General features: G+C 38.2%; 2 protein-coding genes across 22 annotated transcripts in view; one reads left to right on the top strand and one right to left on the bottom strand.

The window, feature by feature from the left end:
- The window catches only part of DBF4 (DBF4 zinc finger), a 32,463-nt gene extending 14,294 nt beyond the window's left edge, over positions 1-18,169 (bottom strand). For both annotated transcript variants that reach the window (XM_015134147.3, XM_015134146.3), the window contains exons 1-6: positions 17,884-18,169; positions 16,439-16,614; positions 9,136-9,315; positions 7,402-7,452; positions 6,898-6,967; positions 6,239-6,315 (exon numbers count right to left, since the gene is read on the bottom strand). In XM_015134147.3, coding sequence (XP_014989633.2) covers positions 6,239-6,315; positions 6,898-6,967; positions 7,402-7,452; positions 9,136-9,315; positions 16,439-16,614; positions 17,884-17,929 — 600 coding nt within the window. In that variant the 5' untranslated portion in view covers positions 17,930-18,169. The remainder of the gene's footprint in view (positions 1-6,238; positions 6,316-6,897; positions 6,968-7,401; positions 7,453-9,135; positions 9,316-16,438; positions 16,615-17,883) is intronic.
- Positions 18,170-18,298: 129 nt separating this feature from the next.
- The window catches only part of SLC25A40 (solute carrier family 25 member 40), a 55,541-nt gene continuing 49,544 nt past the window's right edge, over positions 18,299-24,295 (top strand). For 9 of the 20 annotated variants that reach the window (XR_013415464.1, XR_013415467.1, XR_013415470.1 and 6 more), the window contains exon 1: positions 18,299-18,566. The gene's annotated coding sequence lies outside the window, so the exon portion shown is untranslated. Of the gene's footprint in view, positions 18,860-19,007; positions 19,221-24,295 lie in introns of those variants that run through there. The other 11 variants (XR_013415466.1, XR_013415472.1, XR_013415465.1 and 8 more) reach the window with 5 other exon arrangements.

Below are 24,295 nucleotides of genomic sequence, written 5' to 3' on the forward strand. Positions count from 1 at the left end.
TTAATAGGACTATTTTTCTCCTGTTACTTTCTTTAAAACGCAACTTTCTTTTTCTTTTTTTTCCCCAGAGACAGGGTCTTGCTCTGTCGCAAGCAGTGGCGTGTTCTCGCATTACTGCAACCTCCGCCTCTCGGGCTCAGGCCGTCATGCCACCTCAGCCTCCTAAGCAGGTGGGACTACAGGCACATGCCACCATGCCTGGCTAATTTTTATATATTTTTTTGTAGAGATGGGGTTAAGCCATGTTGCCCAGGCTGGTCTCGAACTTCTGAGCTAAAGTGATCCACCCACCTTGCCCTCCCAAAGTGCTGGGATTACAGGTGTGAGCCACCAGGCCCAACCCTAAAATATGACTTTTTCAAGCAAAAAGTTTAACATTGTCTGGTGACATTTTCATTATAAGATGTAATACACATTAGGATACAAAGGTTGGTGGGGAAGGTAAAATGGCTTGAATATTTTAAGGCTTCTACATCTTATTTGAAGAAGGTAAATGTTAATTCAAGATAGACTGCGAAAGGTTATGCATGTATATCGTAAATCCTATAGCAGCACTAAAATAAAACAAAAATGAAGAGAGTTAAAAAGCTGGCAGATCAATCTGAAAGAAGGCAGGAAAGGAGGAAACAGAGGAATAAAATACAAAGGGCATCAACAGAAAACTAACAGTAAGTTGGCAGACCTAAATCCATTATCAATAATTACATTAAGTATAAATCACTTAAACTACCAATTAAAAGACAGATTGCCAAATTTGATGAAAAAGACAACATCTGCAAGAAGTCCATTTTAAATATGCAAGAGACTGCAAAAAGTACTATGTAAATACTAACAAAAATAAAGCCAGAATGGCCTACATCAGAGAGCAGACTTCAGAACAAGAATTAACAAAGACAAAAGAGAGAGCATTATAGAGGATAAAAGGGTCAATTCACCAGGAAGACGTAAGAATGTTAAATATGTACATATCCAACAACGGGCTTCAAAATGACTCAAAACTGTACTAGAATTAAAAGGAAAACTAGACAAATCCACAATTTTACTTGGTAATTTCAATATCCCTCTCTCTCAGTAGTGGACAGAATAAGGCCTGAGCAACATTTCTGTATCCTGGATACAGAAGACATGAACAACGCTATCACTCAAGCTGATCTAACTGACATGTAAACAATACCCAACCACAGCAGAATATACATCTTTTTCAAGTTCTTCTTTACCAAGATAGACTATATTCTGGGTAACTCTGATAAATTTTTTAAAACGAATAATAAAAAGCATGTTATATAGCTGTAACAGAATTAAAATAGAAATCAGTAACAGAAAGATACCTGAAAAATTCCTATTTGTAAACAAATAAAATTCCAAGTAACCCCACAGGACAATGAGTAAGTCACAAGAGAAATTTTAAAATATTTTTAATTGAATAAAGATGAAAATCCTACCTATCAGCAACAGGAACTCTCATTCATCGCTGGTGGGAATGCAAAATGGTACAACTTTGGAAGACAGTTTGGCACATTATAACAAAACTAAATCTGGTCTTACCATAAGAAGAAGCAATCATACTCTTTGATTATTTACCCAAATGAGTTGACAACATGTCCACAAAAAAACCTGCACATGGATATCTATATTAGCTTTATGCAAAACTGCCAGAACTTGGAAGCAACCAAGATGTCCTTTAGTAGGTAAATGGATAAACTGTGGTGCATACAGAAAATGAAATATTACTCAGATTTAAAAAAGTTGTCAAGCCATGAAAAGACATGGAGGAACCTTAATTGAATATTACCAAGTGAAAGAAGCCAATCAAAAAAGGAAACACACTGTATGATTCCAATTACATGACACTGTGGAAAAGACAAAACCATGGTGAATGTAAAAGCATCAGTAGTTATCTGGGGTTTAAGGGAATGGGGGAATAAACATGGAAGATTTTTTGGGCAGTGGAAACATTCTGTATGATACTATAATGATGGATACAACTCATAACCACACTTGTCAAAACTCATAGAATGTACAACACCAAGAGTAAGCCAAAATGTGAACTATGAACTGTGGATGATGATGATGTGTCAATGTTAAGTTCATTGATTACAACAAATGTACCACTCTGGTGTGGGATGTTAGGGCAAGGGGTATGTAAAACATCTCTGTACCTTTCATTCAATTTTACTGGGAACCAAAAACTTCTCTAAAAAAAAACCAATGTAAAATGTGTGGGATGCAGCTAAAGAAAGCTTAAAGAAAATTTATAGCATTAAAATAAAAGAAAGGTCTCAAATCAATGATTCAAGCTTTTTACCTAAGAAACTACAAACAGAAATAAAAACCCAAAATAGGCAGAAGAAAAGAGGTAAGAGTGGAAATCAATAAAACTGAAAACAGAAAACTACACACAAAAAAAATCAATGCCACTAAAGGCTGTTTCCTTGAAAACATTAATAACTGCTAAAACTTTAGCCAGATTGACTAAGAAAAAAAGGAATAGACACAAAATAGCATTATCAGGAATAGAAGAGGGGACATTATTACAGTCCCCATAGACATTACAAAGTTAATAAGGGAGTATTACAAACAACTCTTTGCCCATCAATTTGACAACCAAGAAAAAAAGGACAAATTCCTTGAAAAACAGACTAACAACATGCACTGAAGAGAAAATAACCTGAACTGTCCTGTATCTAATGAATAAATTGAATTCATAGTTAAGAATCTTCCAACAAAGAAAAACTTCAGGGCTAGATAGCCTTGCTAGTAAATTCTACCAAACATTTAAATAAATAAAAACAATTCTATAAAAACTTCTCTAGAAAATAGAAACAGGAACACATATCAGTATCTTATGAAAATAGGATTAAACATCCCACCTAACAAAGACATCAAAGAAAATGACCAATATTCCTCCTGCACATGTATGTAAAAAATGACAAAAAAAATTTTGAGTAAACAAACAAAAAAAGAACAAAAAGCCCAAACCTCAAAGCACTTTAAATAAAGCAGTGAGCAAAATACATTTATCCAATTATCACATTTTAAATAAGATACATACTAACAACATTTATGAGAACCTAATAAACATTTTGAAATTTATACATGTCCATTCAAGACTCTTAAATGTAATTTCACTAAAAGGTTTTGTTTTAGTACTTGGCAAACTAAAAATTTTCCAGAAACATTCCTGTCTTATATACCAAAATAAAAATTTCCAGTATGAGAATCAATTCAACCAGATATAGATTCTGGACTATCAAGATATTTGGTTATTTTTATCGTTTTTATTTTAGAAGAAAGATTAAGATCTGTTTCATAGCTATTTTATCTTCTCTGTATTATGGGGGCTCCTACTACATGGCACATAGCAGGCATTTAGTATATGTTACTACTGAAGGAATGATGAGGACTAAACTTGGTCTTTATGATGTTAATAATCTAGTAAATACTAGATTCAAGACAGTGACTAGGCACTGAAACCAATTAAGTATCTTTCAAATCTTCCCCTCCCCTACTGTTATTGCCTTAAGCCAGGCCTTGAACATTTCTCAGGATCACTGACATGACATCCATCCCATCCATCCCATCCATCCATCCATCCATTTAGAGATGGAGTTATCTATCTATCTATCTATCTATCTATCTATCTATCTATCTATCTATCTATCTACCTACCTACCTACCTACCTACCTACCTACCTACCTACCTGTCCGTCTGTCTGTCTATCTATTTATTTAGAGACGGAGTTTCACTCTGTCCCCCAGGCTGGACTGCAGTGGGGTCATCTCAGCTCACTGCTATGGAGTCTCACTCTGTCACTCAGGCTGGACTGCAGTGGGGTGATCTCGGCTCACTGCTATGGAGTCTCACTCTGTCACCCAGGCTGGACTGCAGTGGGGTGATCTTGGCTCACTGCTACCTCTGCCTCCCAGGTTCAAGTGATTCTCCTGTCGCAGCCTTCCAAGTAGCTGGGATTACAGGCATGCACCACCACACCTGGCATTTTTGTATTTTTAGTAGAGATGGGGGTTTCACCATGTTGGTCATACTGGTATCCTGACCTCATGTGATCTGCCCACCTTGGCCTCCCAAAGTGCTGGGATTAGAGGCCAAGCCACCATGCTCAACCCCCAAAATGCTTTTTAAACTGCAAACTGTGACCTATCAGTAGGCTATAAAGTCAATTCAGAGAGTTGTGATCAATATTTTTAAGAAATGAAAATACCACAGAAATATTAATATCCATCACATTAAGAAGGGTAACTATTGTTCTATGAAACTTATTGCAGATATATATACACATATATATGAAGACAGACACAATTTGTGTATTCACAGAGTTCATAAAGGTCGTTACGAGTTTACATTTTTTAAAACATTTACTTCTATATACAATCCAAACAATCTGCTAAGTGTGGTAAAGACAATTTATATGCCATTTAGCTCAGTCCAATATAAGAATAGCCACTTACATTTTGTGAAAATTTGGAAATAGTCATTTAAATTTTTAACCCATAAGTAAGACAATATTGATAGTTTTAAATACTACTTTGTTGCTTTCTGCAAATTATTCTGATATAAATGTGAATTTATTAAAAATGTGAAATACATAGAAACTTTATGAATCCTTATACAAGGCATGCATATACCAAGTGGTCATCTTGTAAAATGTATTCAGTAAAAAATGAGAGTTGGGGGTGGTGGCTCATGGCTGTAATCTCAGCACTTTGGGAGGCTGAAGCGGGTGGATAGCTTGAGCTCAGGAGTTGAGACCAGCCTGGGCAACATAGCGAAACTCCGTCTACAAAAAATACAAAAACTAGCCAGGTATGGTGGCTCATGCCTGTAGTCCCAGCTACTTGGGAAGCTGAGGTGGGAGGATCGCTTGAGCCCGGGAGGAGGAGGTTGAAGTGAGCTGAGATGGCACCACTGCACTCCAGCCTGTGTGACAGACGGGGAGGGACTGCCTCAAAAAAAAAAAAAAAACACACACACAAAAAACAAAAGACAAGTGTTTAACAGTTCAAAAGCCATTTTCCGGTCTTGCCAAATAATTCATTCTTTACTGTCAACTAGAAGATCTTTCCAAAATGACTATCCAATCAGGTTACTCTATTTATAATCTTCCCATGATTTTCCAAAGCCTCCAAGATAAAAATCTAACTCCTTTATATAGTGCAAGGTACTTTATAATCTTAACAGGCTGGTTTTTCCAGCTTTATCTTTTGTCACTGGCACACTCAACAATCAGGCTGTATTATGCTATACAAGATTTCTAAAATATGCCATCCCGCTATGGCTTCATGTCTTTATATACACTCTCTTATCAGTTCATTATTTTTAGATCTCTGTCATTTAAGTATTGAACAAAGGAAAAGCAGGCCACAAAAGAATGGTCTGAGAAATATGAAGAGACCAGGAGAAAGCTAAGAGATGGTATTTCAGAAGAGAATAGAAAAGTTTAAGGAAGAAATGGACAACAACTGAGAAACCAGTATGACTGGGTTTGAAAAGTGTCAAATTGATTTGGAAAACTGGTCAGAAGTTTTATATCTTGTAGGTTGAAAAATGAATGGGAAGTATAAAAGTAGAGATCTGAGAACGTTGGATGAGGAAATATAAGGATTAGATAATAGGTAGGTGGGGATGTGGGATCAAGGGAGGTTTTACTGTATTTGTTGTAAAGGATGGAAAAAGCCTGAATCTGTATAGATGCTTCAAAGAAGCAACAAGGAAAATGAAAGCGACTGAAGATAATGGGAACATTAGGTTTGACAGAATGTTAACAACCAATGTGGTTGCTTAACAAGTATTTCAAGGTCAGGCCAGTTAGCCATGCTAAAACAAGATTTTGTTATACCACCATCCAGAGCAGTTGAAAAGGATAGTACATATTTATATTCCAAAAAGAAGTACATTACTTACATTAGGAACGTTTACACAATAGGCTGATTTTAGTGTTTTTCTACAGAATAAAAGTACCTATTACAAAACAGTAGTAACAAAAGAGGGCTGAGGAAGTGACCTATACCACTATTCCAGGAACAACTTTTACCTGGTGAGTACAACCCTGAAGTTAAATTGACACACGATTTATTTGAATAACAGAAACAGGCACATCATACACAGGCTTGCCCCTAGGATATTTTCTACTTGGGAGGAAAAATCTGCAAATAAATAAATAAATAAACCAAGCTTGGTCACTTTAGAAAATTACTTTAAAAATTAAAAAAGAAGACATACCCCATCTCTTACTGAAGTACTTGATTTCTTGAGTAAATACAACTCGTTTTTCTTTTGTTCAATGTAGTATCTAATGTCTTTATTAAAAGAAAGAAGGTTTTAAGATTAGCAATTTTACTCTTCGAGTTAAACAGTGATATTTTCTTGTAGTTAAATTAGATAAAGAAATTACAATTATATGTATCCCTTATGGTATGGTCTGAACGTTTGTCTCCTCTAAATCTCATGTTGAAATTTAATCCCCAATGGGACAGTATTTACGGAGAGGTGGGGCCTTTAAGAGGGGATTCATGGATTAATGGGTTATCATGGGAGTGGACCTGATGTCTTTATAAGAAGAAGAGAGACCTGAGCTGGCATGCTTAGCCCCTCACCATGTGATACTCTGTGCTGCCTCAAGACTCTGTAGAGTCTCCACCAGCAAGAAGGCCCTCACCAGATGCAGCCCTATGACCTTGGACTTCTTAAGTCTCCGTAACTGTAAGAAATAAATTCCTTTTCTTTGTACATTACCCAGTTTCAGGTATTCTGTTATAAGCAATAGGGAACAGATTAAGACATCCTTGCTATCAAAATTTCACTATGTAAAATCAGGAACCAAAGGACAGACATGGACACTTACAACAAATATTGTCAAAAAACAATTATAAAAGTCTTACCATCAATATGAAGAATTTTTACTCCCCATGACAAGGCATTTGATAATATACTATTTGAAGGAATAAAATCCTGTAAAAAAAAGTTTTACAGTTGTTCTAGGAAATTATTTAAAATGAGCTAAATTTTAATAAAAATTCAATTATTTGAAGCTTAATGTCACTAAGGTGGTTATTTGTAACAGACCCTACAGAGTTACAATAGCCAGGACATCAAGATTTTCTATAGAATTTCTAAAATCAATCCCACTTTATACCCACGTTCTTAATAATTTAATGAAAACTATAAGGCAAGTTTTAAGTTTCCAGTAATATTTTTAAAGGCCACAAGATGGGGATGTTTCTACATGAAAAGTTAAGTTCTGTACTTTGTAAAACAAAATATATGCTGAGATTCAGGCTTTTGCCTAAAAATGTGGAAAGGAAAATTTCAAGAATATCTGAAATTTCCAGTGGAGTTTTTAATAACAAAATGTTACAATGTGAATCTTTACAGTTCCTACTTACATGGTCCTTGATAGCTTTTTCAACTAATAATTTTCCTCTGCTTAAACACACCTATAAAAAGACCAGAAAATTTTAAAACATAGTGCTTAACTGGAGAACAGGTTAAAAAGGTAAAGCAGCTAAGAAAAGAGAACTTTTGGGTCTCATATTTAAAAGTTTCCTTTTTGGGATGACCTCTTTGGTTTTGTAGTAATTCTATTCAACATGAAAAATAAAATAGCTAGGTTTCACTGGAATTCTTTACAATTAATTGGTTTACATTTTAGTTCCTATTAAATCAAAGATTTAAGAAAAACAATAAATTTTATATACTGTTTTTACGCTATTTCACCCTTTTTTTTTGGAGACAAAGTCTCGCTGCGTTGCCCAAGCCAGAGTGCAGTGGCGTTATCTCAGCTCACTGCAACCTCTGCCTCCCGGGTTCAAGTAATTCTCCTGCCTCAGGCTCCCAAGTATCTGCGACTACAGGCAAGCATCATCATGCCCAGCTAATTTTTGTACTTTTTTTAAAGTAGAGATGGGGTTTCACTATGTTGGTCAGGCTGGTCTTGAACTCCTGACCTCGTGATCCAGCTACCTCAGCCTCCCAAAGTGCTGGGATTACAGGCGTGAGCCACCGCGCCCAGCTGTTACTTCACTTTTTAAATAAACTACTAGGAAAATCAGTTGAAATGCCATCAGCAACAATTATTTTGGAATTGCTAGTGTATTGTCTCCTTGCTCCAAAAAAGCATTAACTCAGAGAATGCATGGTCCTTCCTTGATCTCCTTTCCGTTCTTTCTTCTGTTTTCTTCTATGTATTATAACTCTTTTTTCAAGTGGTATCTCTTTTGTGACTCATTTCTTCTGTTTTCTCCTCATTTCCCCTAATTTTCAAATGGCTATAACAGGTAAGTCGAGGAGGATATTTTAAAATAATAATTTAATTACACTTCAACCTAAAAACTGAGATAAACATTTTATCTCTCATTTGATCTTATCCCATCTCATACCCAATTAAATCAATTTAATTTGTCCTTCCTTGCATCTTTCAATTTATTGGCCATGGAGTGGTAGGGATAAGATTTCAATAATTCTAGAATAGGGGCTGGCAACCTTTTTATGCAAAGGACCAGAGAGTAAACATTTTAAGCTTTGTTGGCCATATGGTCTCTACAACTACTATTCAATTTTGCCTAAAACACAAAAGCAAATACAAATTATACCTAAACAAACAGGTATGGCTGTGTTCCAATAAAACATTATAGACAATGAAATCTGAATTTCATAAAATTTCTACTTGTCACAAAATATTCTTTTGATATTTTTATACAACCATTTGAAAATGTAAAAACCATGCTTAACCTGCAGGCTGTACAAAAAAGGCAACAGACTGCATTTGGCCGATGGGCTAGAGTTTGCTGACCTCTGCTCTGAAAATAAAAAAGGTTTCTATTTCTTCTTTAAAGAATGATCTGCTGTTAACTTTTTAGTTGTAAATTATTCTAAAAACTACAAGCCATCCCTAAATACAGGGGTATACCTAAGCAATCAGAGTGTGATTACACAAGAACTATTAGGCAAAAACCACCTTTCTAAAAGACAGCAACCTTATTAAGGACTGGACAGCCACACATAATGTAGCTTTGCAAATGTTCTACATAAGTAAACTCTACTGCCACCTTGCTATTAAAAACCATGAGATCTTCAGGATATAGCCCTTCTGAGTCTCAAAGCATATTTAAGAGACTTACTGTGTCTGGTGACTTAAATGAACTTCCATCATGGCTGGGATGAGGTGAAGTGGTTTCTGCAGTATATGCAGATTCTGGACTTGGTACAGGAGAAATTCGACCCAAGGTCTGTGCAAATTTAGCTTCCTTCTTATTTGAAATAAGATAACTGATATCTTTGCTGAGAAACTCTTCAACTCGCTAGAAGAAAACAAGGTATTTTTATTTATAAATTTTTTTTTAAGAAACATGGTCTCACTGTGTTATCCAGGCTAGAGTGCAAGTGGCAAAATCATAGCTCACTGCAGCCTCAACCCCCTGATCTCAAGTGATTCTTCCGCCTTGGCCTTCTGAATAGCTGGGACTGTAGGCACATGCCACCAAGGTATTTTCAACTAGGTCATAAAAACCATAAGCTATTTCATATGCCAAGCACAGTAATAAAGTTCAATTTGATGCAATTATTTCGTAAATTGGTGGGTTTTGTACTGTATTTTTCTGAACTTAGAACTCTGAGGAAGTATAAGAGCTCCTATAATAGCACAACAGCAGCATGTGCTGGATACTATTCTTAAATACTTTATATATGCTAATTAACTTAATCTATGGAACAGCCTCATGATACTATCTACATTTTCTGCAGGAGAAAAAGTGAAGAGAGGTGACTTATTTCATGTTACCCAGTAGCAAATAATATAATTTGAACACAAGCATTCTGACTCAAGCCCATGATCTAAAGCAGCAGTGTCCAATACAACTTACCTAAGTACTTGAAATGACCTTGGTAGTGTGATTAAGCCACTGAATTTTTTGTTTCTTAAGAGATGGGGTCTTGTTATGTTGCCCAGTTTGGCGTTGAACTCCTGGGCTCAAGAGAGCCTCCTGCCTCAGCCTCCCAAGTACCTGAGAGTACAGGCACATACTACCGTGCCTAGCTCAAGTCACTGATTTTTAAATTTGATTTCATTTTAAAGACTTTAAATTTAAGTAGCCACATATCATTAATGGTTACCATAGCAGATAATACAAGTTTAAATCAATCACTAATTTATTACACCTTCCCTTGAGGCTTCAACTTACAGGATGCAGGGAACCTTTACCCTTAAGAGTGTAATACTGTTTGAAAAGAATTACTTTACTAAAATGTTTGAAGATCACCGCCTAAATATCTGAATTTACTTATAAAGACACATACCAAAGTGAAGGTTATTTTTTTTTTGAGACGGAGTCTTGCTCTGTCGCCCAGGCTGGAGTGCAGTGGCGAGATCTCCACTAACTGCAAGCTCTGCTTCCCGGGTTCACACCATTCTCCTGCCTCAGCTTCCCATGTAGCTGGGACTACAGGCGCCTGCCACCGCACCTGGCTAATTTTCTTTTTTTAAATGTATTTTTAGTAGAGACAGGGTTTCACCGTTTTAGCCAGGATGGTCTGGATCTCCTGACCTTGTGATCCGCCCATCTCGGCCTCCCAAAGTGCTGGGATTACAGGCGTGAGCCACCGTGCCCGGCCCAAAGTGAAGGTTATTAAAGATCGCCAGGGTCAGGAAAATAAAAATAGGTAGAAGTAAATACTAAGTAGAATACTAATATTATTAGAAAAATATATAGTATAAATATGTATAGTATAAAAACCCACTAAGCAGAAGTAAATTGTGAATCATTAATAAGCAGTAACAATTTACATCCATGAAAGACTTCTTAAAATATTTTAAATAGCTGTATCTAATTTCTATAGGATTTCACACTATAAATGAGGATAATAAAAATGAAGTCAAGTGTGTAACAGATAAGTTAACTTCATCTAAGCATTAAGCAGAATTTGCTACTGAGCCCAGTGACCTCCTTGGTTAAGTACAAATCATTTTTTTGACCAACATTCATTTTCATTGACCAGTAAATAATGTACCTACATTTATTTATTCCAGGGATTACAGACTGAAATGCCTGTAAGGGCCAGGCAATAATATAAATGAATAATTCACACATCAAATACTGCCTTCATTTTCATAAATATGAGGCCCTAGTAATGTCAGAGGTTCTAATACTTTCCATCTCTGAAACTGGCTATTCTAGGTAACTCATATAATGGAATCCTACATTTGTTCTTTTGTAACTGGCTTCCTTCACTTAGCACAGTGTTTTTAGTGGTTCACCCATGTTGTAGCATGAATTAGAATTTCATTTCCTTTTAAAGCTGAATAATATTCTACTGTATGTATATACAACCTCTTCTTTTTCTATTTACTTGTTGGACATTGGGGCTGTTCGCACTTTTTGGCTATTGTGAATGGTATCTTTGAGACTGCTTTCAATTCTTCTGGATGTATAGTCAGAAATGAAATTACGGAATCATACAGTAATTCAATTTTTTACTTTTTTCAGAAACCACCCATACTATTCTGTATGGTGGCTATATTGTTTTACACTACCACTCAGAGTGCACAAGGGTTCTACTTCTTCAAATCCTTGTTAACACTTGTTATTTTTCTGGTTGTTTAACAGTAACCATCCTAACAGGTGTTAAGTGATTACTGATTGATATTTCCCTAATGATCAGTGATGCTGAACATTTTTTCATGTGCTTATCTGCCATTAGTATATCTTTTCTGAGTAAATGTCTTTTCAGTTCCTCTGCCCATTTTTAAATTGGGCCATTTGTCCTTTTGTTCTTGGGTCATAGAAGTTCTTTATACAAGTATTCTGGATATCAATCCCTTAGCAGATATATAATTTGCAAAGATTTCCTGTGATTTCACTCCTAAAAATGTCCTTTGAGGCACAAAAGTTCTTAATCCTGATGAAGTCCAATTTTATACTTTTCATTTGTTGCACATGATTTTGATACCATATCCAAATCCAATGTCATGAAGACTTCTCCCTATATTTTCCATTAAGAGTTTTAGTTCTTACAAATACATCTTAGATCCACTTTGAGGTCATTTACGCATATGTCACAGTAAAGGTCCAACTTCATTTTTCTGCATGTGGATATCCAGTTTTCCTAGCACCAGTTGTTGAAAAGATCATCTTTTCCCCAATGAATGGTCTTGGTACCCTTCTTGAAAATCAATTAGTCATATATGCGAGGGTTTATTTCTGGGTTCTCTGTTTTATTCTATTGGTGTGTATGTCTGTTCTTATGTTAGTACCACTAATTTCCTTCGGTTTTTCATTTCTTACAGAGTTAAAACTCCTCAGTAGTGAATAAAACGCCCTTTGCAACATAGCCCCAATGTAATTTTGTTTCCTGCCATTCCCCCCACCTATATCCTAAGCTCAAATCTCACTGCAACATCAGTTGTAGAAACAAACCGCATTGACATATATTTTAAATATGATTTCCTCTATTCAGTATGTCTATTTGCCTTGCAAACTAAGACTTTAAGATCCAGCTCAAACTTTATCTCTGTTGATTCCTAATGGCAGAGTTAATCATTCCTATCTCTGTGTTCTAATAGCAATTTCTACATATTTCTGTCAAAGCACTAATAACACTCTAATACAAATTATTTAGTTGTCTGAGGTTTCCGCTAGACTAAGAATACCTAGAGCATTATATTTTACTTATTTTTGTATCTCTAGGATCTAAAATAGTGCTGATATACTGGAGACACTGGTGGAATAATTTTTGAATGAATTCCCACATGCCCAAACTTCATCATTCTTCAAAGCCGTGTTCCAATTTTGTATGAACGAAATCCACAATTCCTTAGCTGGAACTAATCTCTCCTTGCTCCTGATGTTCTATGTTGTATTATTAACACAATTACTTGTACCAATGTCATCTCCACCTAGGTTAGAACATGAGGATAGGACGGACATAAGGACTCATTTTTTATTTTTCTTTTGAGAGACAGTCTCGCTGTTGCCCAGGTGGAGTGCGGTGGCACCATCTTGGCTCACTGCAACCTCTACGTCCCAGATTCAAGAGGTTCTCCTGCCTCAGTCTCCCCAGCAGCCGGGATTACAAGTGTGTGCCACCATGCCCAGCTAAATTTTTGTATTTTTAGTAGAGATGGGGTTTCATCATGTTGGCCAGGCTGGTCTCAAACTCCTGACCTCAAGTGATCTGCCTGCCTCAGCCTCCCAAAGTGCTGGGATTATAGATGTGAGCCTCCAAGCCCGGCAGGATTCATTTTTGAATCTACCAAAACACAGAGTGCAGTGCACACCATACTCAACATTTGTTGAATCAGTTCTACCAGGTTATTCAATTTATCAGATATTGTTGAATCTACGCCATTTAAAGAGTAAACTCAAAACGTTATTTTCTGATGACTCAAGGTCATCATGACGAACACCAAACCTTTTACTGTTCAAGCTAATACGTCAAGGTATTGGCTTACATTTCTGTTCCTCTCCAATTGCCTTATTTCAGCCAAAACTATTTAGACATGGACCTGTGGTTGATCCCACGTTCTCCTTAGATGGTTTTGTAACACCTACTTTTCTTGCACTATTAAAGGTATTTCCCCTTTATATCAGAATCTGGGTGCTGTGCTCTCAGTGGTTAAATTTGTCAGAAGCATACTCTGTAGATAAATGGGGTATTAAGATGTTTTCACCGAGATTGTAGAAACCAAGGTATGTGACGTGGTGAATTAAAAAGGCACCTAAAGTAATGATGTGAAGATAAATTAGCTCATGTAAGAGATCTTTATGAGAAAATCTTTTTTAGTGACAGAAATAGTAAATGTGCTGAAGAAAGAAACCAGGACCCGAGAATTAAATATCATTAATTATAGAAAAGATAGTATGGGAAGATCAGAATTCAATAAATAAAACTTTTTTTTTTTAGAAGAAAGTTAATAAATCAAATTCAGTTGAAAATCCATAGCTTTGGATTTTTGGGAAATCCAAAGGAAAATTTGGAAACTCACACCCTTAATATGCTCCTAACTTCACTGGTCTACTTCAATCATTTCAGGGTAAGACTAAGTATGTAAAACCAAAAGCTCCCTCAACTATTATGTATGGCAGAAGTAATTCAAAATTTATTTCTTGCAATTACCTCAGGAACTGCTGTGGAGATAGAAGAAAGGTGACAGGGCAAGTGGTTCTTGCTTTAGCCTCAATACTGTTGTTTTAGCCTAAGGAGTTCCCTTTTTATAGGCTTTACATGTTAGACTTCTGAATATTATTTTGTTCAAAGGGTTCTACTGATAAAAACGCAAATCTAAATATCACTGATCTAGACCATTAGACCTAGAGTTAATGGGTTGTTCATCGTATTTGAGAAAGCTGTCATCAAATCACATCGGATAGCTACTTTAAGCTACTTTTTTTTTTTGGAGGGTCTCACTCTGTCACCCAGGCTGGGGTGCAGTGGCACAATCTTGGCTCACGGCAACCTCCACCTCCCAGGTTCAAGCGATTCTCATGCCTTGGCCTCCCAAGTAGCTGGGACTACAAGTATGCGCCACCATTCTTGGCTAATTTTTGTATTTTTTAGTAGACATGGAGTTTTGCCATGTTGCAAAGGCTGGTCTTGAACTCCTGGCCTCAAGCGATCTACCTGCCTCGGCCTCCCAAAGTGCTAGGATTACAGGTGTGAATTAACAGCCAGATAGCCATTTGTAGCCACTGATTGCTAGAGGAACAGAATGGTGCAGGAACTATGTTGCTGTTGGAATTAAGAAGCTAATACTGCTCTAACTGGGCCATTTACTTTCTCTGGACCTCAAGTACTTTGCTTCTAAGATGAAGGGGTCTTTTTTTACTCAATGTCTAAGGTCCTTAACACATTAAGATATGCTTAATAGACACACAGTCAATAGGGTGGCTGGCCTAGTAAACATGACCTTTAATGCTGTCGTATGATCATTACGATAAATATTACTATTACAAGCATGTCACAGTGTTTTAGTTTAACAAAATGAATAGTAAAAAAGTAGAGTAACTTTTCAGAGATAGGTAAATAAAATATCATATTAACAAACAGTTCCAGGAAACTTGTTAGCACATGTTCTTCTGGTAAGTTTCTAGTTTGGGAATTGGCAGGGCCTGGAGGGCTCATGCCTGTAAATCCCAGCACTTCAGAAGGCTGAGGTGGGCAAATCACCTGAGGTCAGAAGTTTGAGACTAGCCTGGGCAACATGGTGAAACCCTAACTCCACTAAAAATACAAAAATTACCCAGGAGTGGTGGCACTGCCTGTAATTGTAGCTACTCAGGAGGTGGAGGCTGAGGCATAAGAATCACTTGAAGCTGGGAGGCGGAGGTTGCAGTGAGCCGAGATCGCACCACTGCACTCCAACCCAGGCCATATAGAACGAGACTCCGTCTCAAAATAAAAATAAAATGAAAAGTTACCAGTCTGGGAATGAAAGGATCAGTTTAGACACTCAAAGACACAGACCTTCAGAAAGTCAAAGTCCAGTATGACCCTTTAAGACAGAAAAAACCTTTATCACCTCATTTGCTAAAATTCATCCAATATTAACCTTAATCCTATTAAGATCCTAGAATTTTGCCTGAGTTTTCTTTTTTTTTTTTTTTTGAGACAGAGTCTCGCTCTGTTGCCCCGGCTGGAGTGCAGTGGGGCGATCTTAGCTCACTGCAAGCTCCGCCTCCTGGGTTCACACCATTCTCCTGCCTCAGCCTCCGAAGTAGCTGGGACTATACGCGCCTGCTACCGCGCCCAGCTAATTTTTTTTTTTTGTATTTTTAGTAGAGATGGAGTTTCACCGTGTTAGCCAGGATGGTCTCGACCTCCTGACCTTGTGATCCGCCCGCCTCAGCCTCCCAAAGTGCTGGGATTACAGGCGTGAGCTACTGTGCCCGGCCTTTGCCTGAGATTTCTAATTTCCCAATCATCTAATCAGTGTACAAGGTAGGAAAGTATCTCCAGATTCTTAATGCAAATTTTTATTCCTTTAATAACATTCATTCTGTTGAAACAGCATCTGTATCGCTCAGGAACAATTTTAACTGTGTGGTTTGCATGGGTGTTCTGTAATAACATTCTTAATTGTTACACTAGTCCATACAAACTTACGTAGCTCCCCAAGATTCATAATCAAGAAACTGCTGTCATCTGGAGGACATTCCAACATTACAGTAAGCAGTTCCATTAGGACAGGGGAGTCTTATACGCTGGGAACTTTATACTAGACTGCTAATCGGAGAAACCTGAAAGTTTTGCCAGTCCACAAAAGGTTAAAACAAATGGTTTTTCATTAACGATAAACAGCTGATAATAATGTTAATCTTGGTGCTAACAGAAGGGTTTAACTTTTCTAAAATGAAAAATTTAAATGATTACATAGTAGAAAGTAGTAGTTACAAATTTTTCCTTCTATGCCAGTTTAGGGTTTTCACTTACCCCTCCCAGATCCTTAATGTCCTTTTGCAGTTTTTCAGATATGGTGACAGAAGGTAAGTCAAGGTAAAATACTTTTCCCAAAAGTGGCTTGTATTTGGATTTTTCTGGCCTGTTATCAGTTTTCAGAGATTTCAAAGATGGTCTGTTTTTTTCATTTTTGACTTGGATTCCACCTGCTATTAAAGATATTTAGAATCAGATGTTTTACACAGACACTTGTACTATTTTTAAAACATTTCATTATACAATATTACAAAATAAAAATCCTTACAATCCTACCAGTTTATTAGCACTGAAATGTATTTCTTTGTAGCACTACTTAGGACAGAGGCAAAATGCTCTATATATTTTCACAGACCGCATATTGTAAAATAATAGTTGACTCAGCAAGAAATATTCTTGTATTTATTCCTGAGGCACGGGACTATATAAAACTCTTTTGAAAGATTTTCTTCTTTAGGATGTAAACTCCATGGGGGTATTTAATACTCAACTACTTATTGAGCATCTGCCATTCTGCTGAACATTCAAAACTGGTGTTTAAACTTCATTTAGCGATGAAAGAATCCTGTTACCCAGAATAACCTAGTCAAGGGTTTCAGACTGCTCAAGTTTTAGTTTCATATAAAGTTTGTCTGCATGTTAACAACTAAATGGTCCATTTCACATACAATTTGTCTTTGTATTAGGAATTTAACGGTCCATTACGAAGAACTAAACCTTTCATTTCATTATTTTCATTAAAAACAGATCTGAGATCCGAGCAACTGCTTTAAAAATTAATTTTTCAAACGCAACCTGTTCTTAAATTGGTAATTACTACACATATACAAATACCTGTACAAAAACTTAGGTGGTGGAATGTTTCACCAAATAAAGTGATTGAAAATGGAAATGTGCTTTTGTTTCCCTGTTTGTAATGTTGAAACCAGCAATGGGATGTTTGAAATACAAATGCTTTCCCCCAACTTATGAGGAAGGGAAAATAAACTTTCAAGGGTTAAGACCAAAAATCCACCCACAATCACTCAATCTAATACTGAAGCGAAAAGCGACGAGCGTGTCTGACTTTAAACTGAGGATGCTGTCCGTCGCCTCCAAGGGCCCGGGCGGAGGCGCAGCATCTGCGGAAGCCGGGCAGAAGAGAGCACGGCAGCCCCAGCGAGGTCCCGGATCTGCACATTGTTTGCTAGTTTTCAACCGAAGGCACGACCGGGAATGAATCTGGGTCCGCCGCTGTAAAGGGCAGAGCGCTCGAGGGGCCGGGCCGGAATCCGTTCCTTCTTAGACAAAACACTGAAGGAGCCCCTTCCTTCAGACCCCAGAGGAGGGCGGTCAGAAAAAAAAAGCTGAGGAACCGGCGGGAGAAGTCTGAAGAATCAATGGTGGAACCACGAGGGGAGGAAAGGATTAAAGGGACTGCAGGCGGAGGAGGGGCTTCTTACCCTGGAAATGCCCTTTACTGTGGATCCTCATGGCTCCGGAGTTCATGGCAGTCGCCCGGTACCTACATGCTGGGTCCGGAGAAAGTGTCGCGCTGGGCGGCCACGAAAGCACGGCTTCCCCAGGCCTGTTGACAGGACGGCCGCCTCTCTCCTTCCGCCGGCTACGGCCTCCACGCAGCAGAGGTACCGCGTCTGCGGGTCGAGTTTCCGGGGCCGGATCCGGCTCCAAAGCGCGGAGGAGGAAGGCGCAAAGCACAAACGAGTGGGTTGCGGCGGTTGAAGATTTGAAAACGCGTCACGCGGCCGCGGCGCCGATACGCGCGCCCCGCCCCGTCTCACGCCGCGCGCCGTGCCCCGCCTCGCGCTCGCCCCTCGTGCCCGCCTTCTCGCGCCGCGCGCCCCGCCCCCTCACGCCGCTGTCCTTGTGGCGCCTCGCTCGGTCTCCGCAGGATATGTGTTCCCCTCTGCCCCGCTCCCATTCCGATGCCCTCTCAGCCTCTGACCCCGGCTCTCAGTCCGCCGCTTCAGGTCTTGGCGCAGCCACAGAGAGTTGGCGCGGCTCTGTGTTGACCAAACCTAGTGGATGCAGTTAGCGCTGGAGCCCTGCCCCGCCCATCACCAGGGTTATTTCCGCCTTCTAGGTTTGCCAGGACCGCCGGCCTTCCAGCTGCTTTCTCCCCCAGGTATGCTAATTTTCCACTGGTCGGACGTCTGGGAGGCTGAAGGCGAGGGGCTTCGGCCGATCCCGGACTCAGCTCTGGCCGGGGCCGGAGCCGGGCGGTGGCGGCAGCCGCAGCCCCTGCTCAGCGCGCCCTGGGTCGCACAGCCAGCGGGGTTTTCCCGCGGTCACTGCCGACCCCGCCGGCTGAGGACAGGCCGCAGAGCGACTTGCGGGAGAGAGAGCGGTCCCGGGGGACGTCGGAGGGAGGAGGCGGCCCCCGGTCGTGACGGCAGCGACACCCCAGAACGCGTCCAGGTCACTTTGTGTCCTTGGGTAGTTGGCTATTTGCGCTGCCCTGTTGACTTTTATTGTATACAGAACTGTTTTTGTTTACTTGTGTGTAACTTTATTTCAATAATGAAGGAGTGGAAAGTAACATCACATTTTTTTTTCTGTAAAACAGATTAAAGATCAAATTAAAATGTTGTGAATATATTTTAATTTTATAAGTTGGAACATGCCTCGCCAAAAAAAAATCTGTTTCTTCGGGAGGAAGAGGATGTTTTGAACTATTTTGCGTTCCTCTACTCCAGGCCATAATAGGCACTCCTGTAATGGTTGTTTTTTTTACCTGGTAGCTCAAGGAAGTCAGAGTGTCAGCGTTACAGTTTTGCAGGTAGGTACCTCAAAGAATAGACAAGGGTGGGTTGTGCCAATATTAGCTGGAGAACTCAGAGAACACGTTTGCTAAGGGAAATGAGAGTTTGGTTTTAGACAGGTTTATGTTGAAGGCCCTGGGGCGACAATCATGGAACTATGCTTATTAGACAGTTGAAGATGTTTATGACTCGAGAGAAATGTCTAGGAAAAGTGGACATGGGAAGAGGAAATAGAGTGATTTGATATCTCTCCAATAAAATATTTCTACCTCACGGTCTGTTGATTTTAATCATGGGGCAGTTCATTAAAGGTTAACAGATCTTGAGTGGTGGAAGGAAGTGTGGTTTAAGTAAACATATTCAATATTGTAATTTCTATGGGAACTTATTTTCAAAATACAAGCTACAGAGAGCACAAAATGTCTATATTAACAGAAAGATTTAAAAAGTTGGGAAGCACTAATATATAATGTAATTAAAGCTCTGGGAGGAAATGAAATTGCCAAGGAGAGCATGTGAAATGAGAGAACTGATTAAAAGCGTGGTTGATGAAATACTGAAAGATATGGAGGAAATGCCACAGAATTGGGAAGAGACTGCAAACATTAGAATCATATGGGCTTCACTACTTGGCCTCTGGGTAATTTTGAGCCCCAATTTTAATCTGTTAAAAGGGGGTAATACTTCTCAGGGATGTTGTAAAGGTTAAATGAACATTTTTGAATGCTTAGTACAGTACCTGGCACAGAGGAGAGCTCCTTAAGAGCTCTGTAATTATATCCTAGTGAGCGCTGCACCAGTTCCTTCATCCCCAGGACAGGTAAGATTAAGACTTGAAAAATACGTGTTTGATTTTGGCGTTTCAGGTATCATTGGTTTCCTTAAGGGTAATTTGAGTGGGTGGCGGAGATGAGTACAGTACTAGATAAAAATGATCAGCTTGAAGTTCAGACAGGTTGAGTGTACTCTTTCAAAAAAATTGTTATTTTAGGAAAGTACAATGGAGGGAAGACTTGATCTTTGGAAGGTTTAGAGGATGTGGGAAAGATTTAAGCATGCTTCTATTGAGGAACATTTTTTCAAAAAAGGAAGTCCATTTTATGTTCTTGTGAAAGATGAGTTGTGTGTCTTATTTACTGTGAAGAGGAAGGACAGTAACATAGTTGCACCCTATGCTGTTAGACTCACCCTTGACTGCACTGAAGGTGGTAATTCCGAGCAATAAATAAACAGGAAGTCTGCTTTACTCGATAGTTAGTAATTTTCTAATCTATTATCCGAGGTTAGTTTTTAAAAATATTACTGGAACCTAAATCTTTTAGTAGCCACAGAAAGGACGTGGCTATAGTCAGTAATGATACAAACCTCCTTTTTATTGTCCAGTGGTCAGGTCTGTTGGTAAGAGGATGGGGTTTGTCTTAAAGTAGATCTTGAAAATATGCTTGAAAACATTCCTTCAGAGGAAGGGTAGACATTCAAGAAGTGAATGGGGGCGGGGTTATTTATGGTGAGAAACTATGTTCAAGAGTTATATTAGGCAAAATTGGAGAACATTGAGCAGAATCATGATCTAATTAAATGAATATGTGGCTGTGAATCAAGAGAAATGAATTTTATTAATTACCTGCCCTATCCCTAACTAGTTTTATGACCTTGAGCAAATGTTAACCTTTCTGGCAGGGCATAGTGGCTCAAGCCTGTAATCCCAGCACTTTGGGAGGCCGAGGTGGCGGATCACAAGGTCAGGAGATGGAGACCAGCCTGGCTAACATGGTGAAACCCCGGCTCTACTAACAATACAAAAATTAGCTGGGCATGGTGGTGTGCGCCTGTAACCCCAGCTACTCAGGAGGCTGAGGCAGGAAAATCACTTGAACCCAGAAGGCGGAGGTTGCAGTGAGCTGAGATCGCGCCATTGCACTCCAGCCTGGGCGACAGAGCGAAACTCCATCTCAAAAAGAAAAAAAAAGTTAACCTTTCTATGCTAGAATTTCCTTATCTATAAATGAAGATAATATTTAGTCTACTCCACAACTTTCTGTGATTATCAGAGATCTAAATCTGATCTTTCCGATTACCTCACACATATCCAAATATAAATTTTTTATTCTAGAATCTAGACAAATTAATTTTATAATACTTACCACTTTTTTTCTTTATTTTGCCTAAGCCTCTTCACCTGGCTTAGCAAGAATTTTTTCCTGTCCATAGCAAACCTAATTTAGATTCAACCTTTATCTCCTGCTCATTTGGGTCTTGAATAATAATCATTCCTGTTTGATTCATGTGCCAACTATTAATATGTTGTTTTCTGAAATGTGTTCTGGTCTATTTTTATTATTTAATTTGCACATTTCATAGTCTCACTATCCTGGTGAATTGGAGGGCTTAAGGTTATATATAAGGTTAAATTCTTAGTTTTGCAGGCTAAGTGTATGCAAGGATAGGATTGGTTAGTGACTGTGGCACTGAAGTTAATGTCTCAGGTGAATGTGGGCTGGGAAACCAGGGTAAATTCAGCATTATCAGGCCTGTGAACACATCCTAAGTGAAGGATCAAAAATGGAAAGGCCGGGCTAGGTGGCTCACGCCTGTAATACCAGCACTTTTGGAGGCCATGGTGGGAGGATCACTTGAGTCCAGGAGTTTGCGACCAGCCTGGGCAACATAGGGAGACGCTGTCTCTACAGAAAATGAAAAAATTAACCCCGTTAGACTAGTGCACACCAGTGGTCCCAGCTACTTGGGAGGCTGAGGTGGGAGGATCACTTGAGCCCAGGGGTCTAGGCTTCAGTGAGCTGTGATTGGCCACTATAGTCCAGAGTGAAACCTTGTCTCCAAAAAAAAAAAAAAAAAAAAAAAGGCAAGACAGGAGGATTCAGAATTTGGGAATATATGGTAATGGATGCCTCAAAGCAACATAATTCAGAGGCTACTTGGCACCTCCATCAGCTGTTACAGATAATGAACCAGTTCAGAGGTTATATCTTACATACTGAACTAAATTGTAAATTCCTTTAGGGTGGTATGAGACACATACTTGGCCATGACTATAAAATAATCTATCTACCTGCCTCATTTCCTGCTTTCCTCCTGTTTTGATTGAGCACTAACAATGTGCTATGCCCAGTGAAGCTTGTTTACTGTTATACTCGTAGAAGTCTTATCGTATAAAATTTCAAACATTTATAATCCACATGCAATAAAGTACAGCCATGTTAAACATTATGTATCTAAATATGAATTTATGTATTCTAATAAATATGTATATCCATGTAGTTACCACTAAAATGAAAATACAAATCATTTTGTCATCTCAGAAGGATGCCTCGTTCTTTCCAGTCTCTCTTCTCCCACCAGAAGTAACCAGTCTTCTGATTTTTATTATCATAGAATGGTTTTCTCCGTATTTCAGCATAATATAAATACAATCATGTAATTTGTACATTTTGGGTTGTAATTATTTTTCATAATGTAATCTTTTTGTGATTCATTTATGCTTTACATGTATCAGTAGTTCATTCTTTTTTATTGCTGAGTAGTAGTTCATTGTGCGAATATACCACAGTTTATCCGTTCATCTGTTAATGGACACTTGGCTTGTTTCTTTTTTTCTGGCTGTTATGGATAATGCTGCTATGAACATTGGCACACAAGGTTTTTTTGGGCATGTATTTTTACTTCTTTTAGAATAGCTGAATCATAAGGTAACATAATATTTAACAGTATGAGAAACTATTGACGTTTTTGATTCTCCTTCCAGTAATGTATGAAGCACAGTGTTATTATCACTGGGTGTGAACTGGGATCTCATACAGTTTCAGTTTTTAAAATTCAGGTAAAATTCATATAACATAAAATTTGCCATTGTAACCATTTTGAAGTGTAGAATTCAGTGGCTTCCAGTATATTAACAATGTTGTGCAACCATCACCACTATCTAATTCCAGAACATTTTCAACATAGGAAAAAGAAACCTCTTACCCATCAAGCACTCATTCTCATTCTTCCTGTCTCCTCAACCCCTGGCAATCACTCTTTTGCTTTCTGTCCCTATGGATTTGCCTATTCTGGACATTTCATAGAAATAGAATATGTGGGGTTTTTTGTGTCTGGCTTTTATTGAGCATGTTTTCAAGACTTATCTATTTTGTAGCATATATCAGGTCTTCATTCACTTTTTAGAGATGAATAAAATTCTCTTGTAGGGATATACCACATTTTGTTTATCCTTTCATCAGTTGATGAACATTTCGTTTCTTTTTATTTTTAGCTATTATGAATAATAATCTCTGAACATTTGTGTACAAGCAAATGTTTGTCAGACTATTATGTTTTCAGTTCTCTGGGGTATATACCTAGAATTATTACTGAGAATTTCCGGGTTATATTATAATTCTGTGTTTAACATTTTGAGGAACTGCCAAACTATTTTCCATGTGGCTGCAGCGTTTTACATTCTCATTAGCAGTGTAAAAGAGTTCCCATTTCTCCACATCCTTGTCAACACATGTGATATTCTGTACTTTTAATTATAGCCTTCCTAGTGGGTGTGCAGTGGCATCTATTTCTGGTTTTGATTTTCATATTCCCAATAAGTGATGATGTTGAATACCTTTTTATGTGCTTATTGGCCATCAGTATACCTTCTCTAAATATTAGGTCCCTTGCTCCTTTTTTTGAAGGTTTTTTTTTTTGTTGTTCTTGTTGTTTAATTTTAAGTTCTTTATATATTTTGAATACTAGACCCTTATCAGATATATGATTTGCAAAAATTTTGTTCTTTTCCATACCTGGTCTTTCAATTTTTTGATAGTGTCCTTTGATACACAATTTTTTTTAAATAAAATCTAATTTTTATTTTTCTTTTGTTGCCTGTGCTTTTAGTATCATATCTAGGGCACTATTGCCAGATTCAGGGTCATACAGATTTATTCTTATGAGAATTCTGTACTTTGCCTACATTTATGTCCTTGACCCACTTTGAGATAATTTTCTGTATATTATGTGAGTAGAGAGTCCATCTTCATTTTTCTGCATGTGGATATCCAGTTTTCCCAACATTATCTGTTGAAAAGACTATTATTTTTTA

This window comes from Macaca mulatta, chromosome 3 (assembly GCF_049350105.2).
Source record: "Macaca mulatta isolate MMU2019108-1 chromosome 3, T2T-MMU8v2.0, whole genome shotgun sequence".
NCBI classification, from domain to species: Eukaryota; Metazoa; Chordata; class Mammalia; order Primates; family Cercopithecidae; genus Macaca; species Macaca mulatta.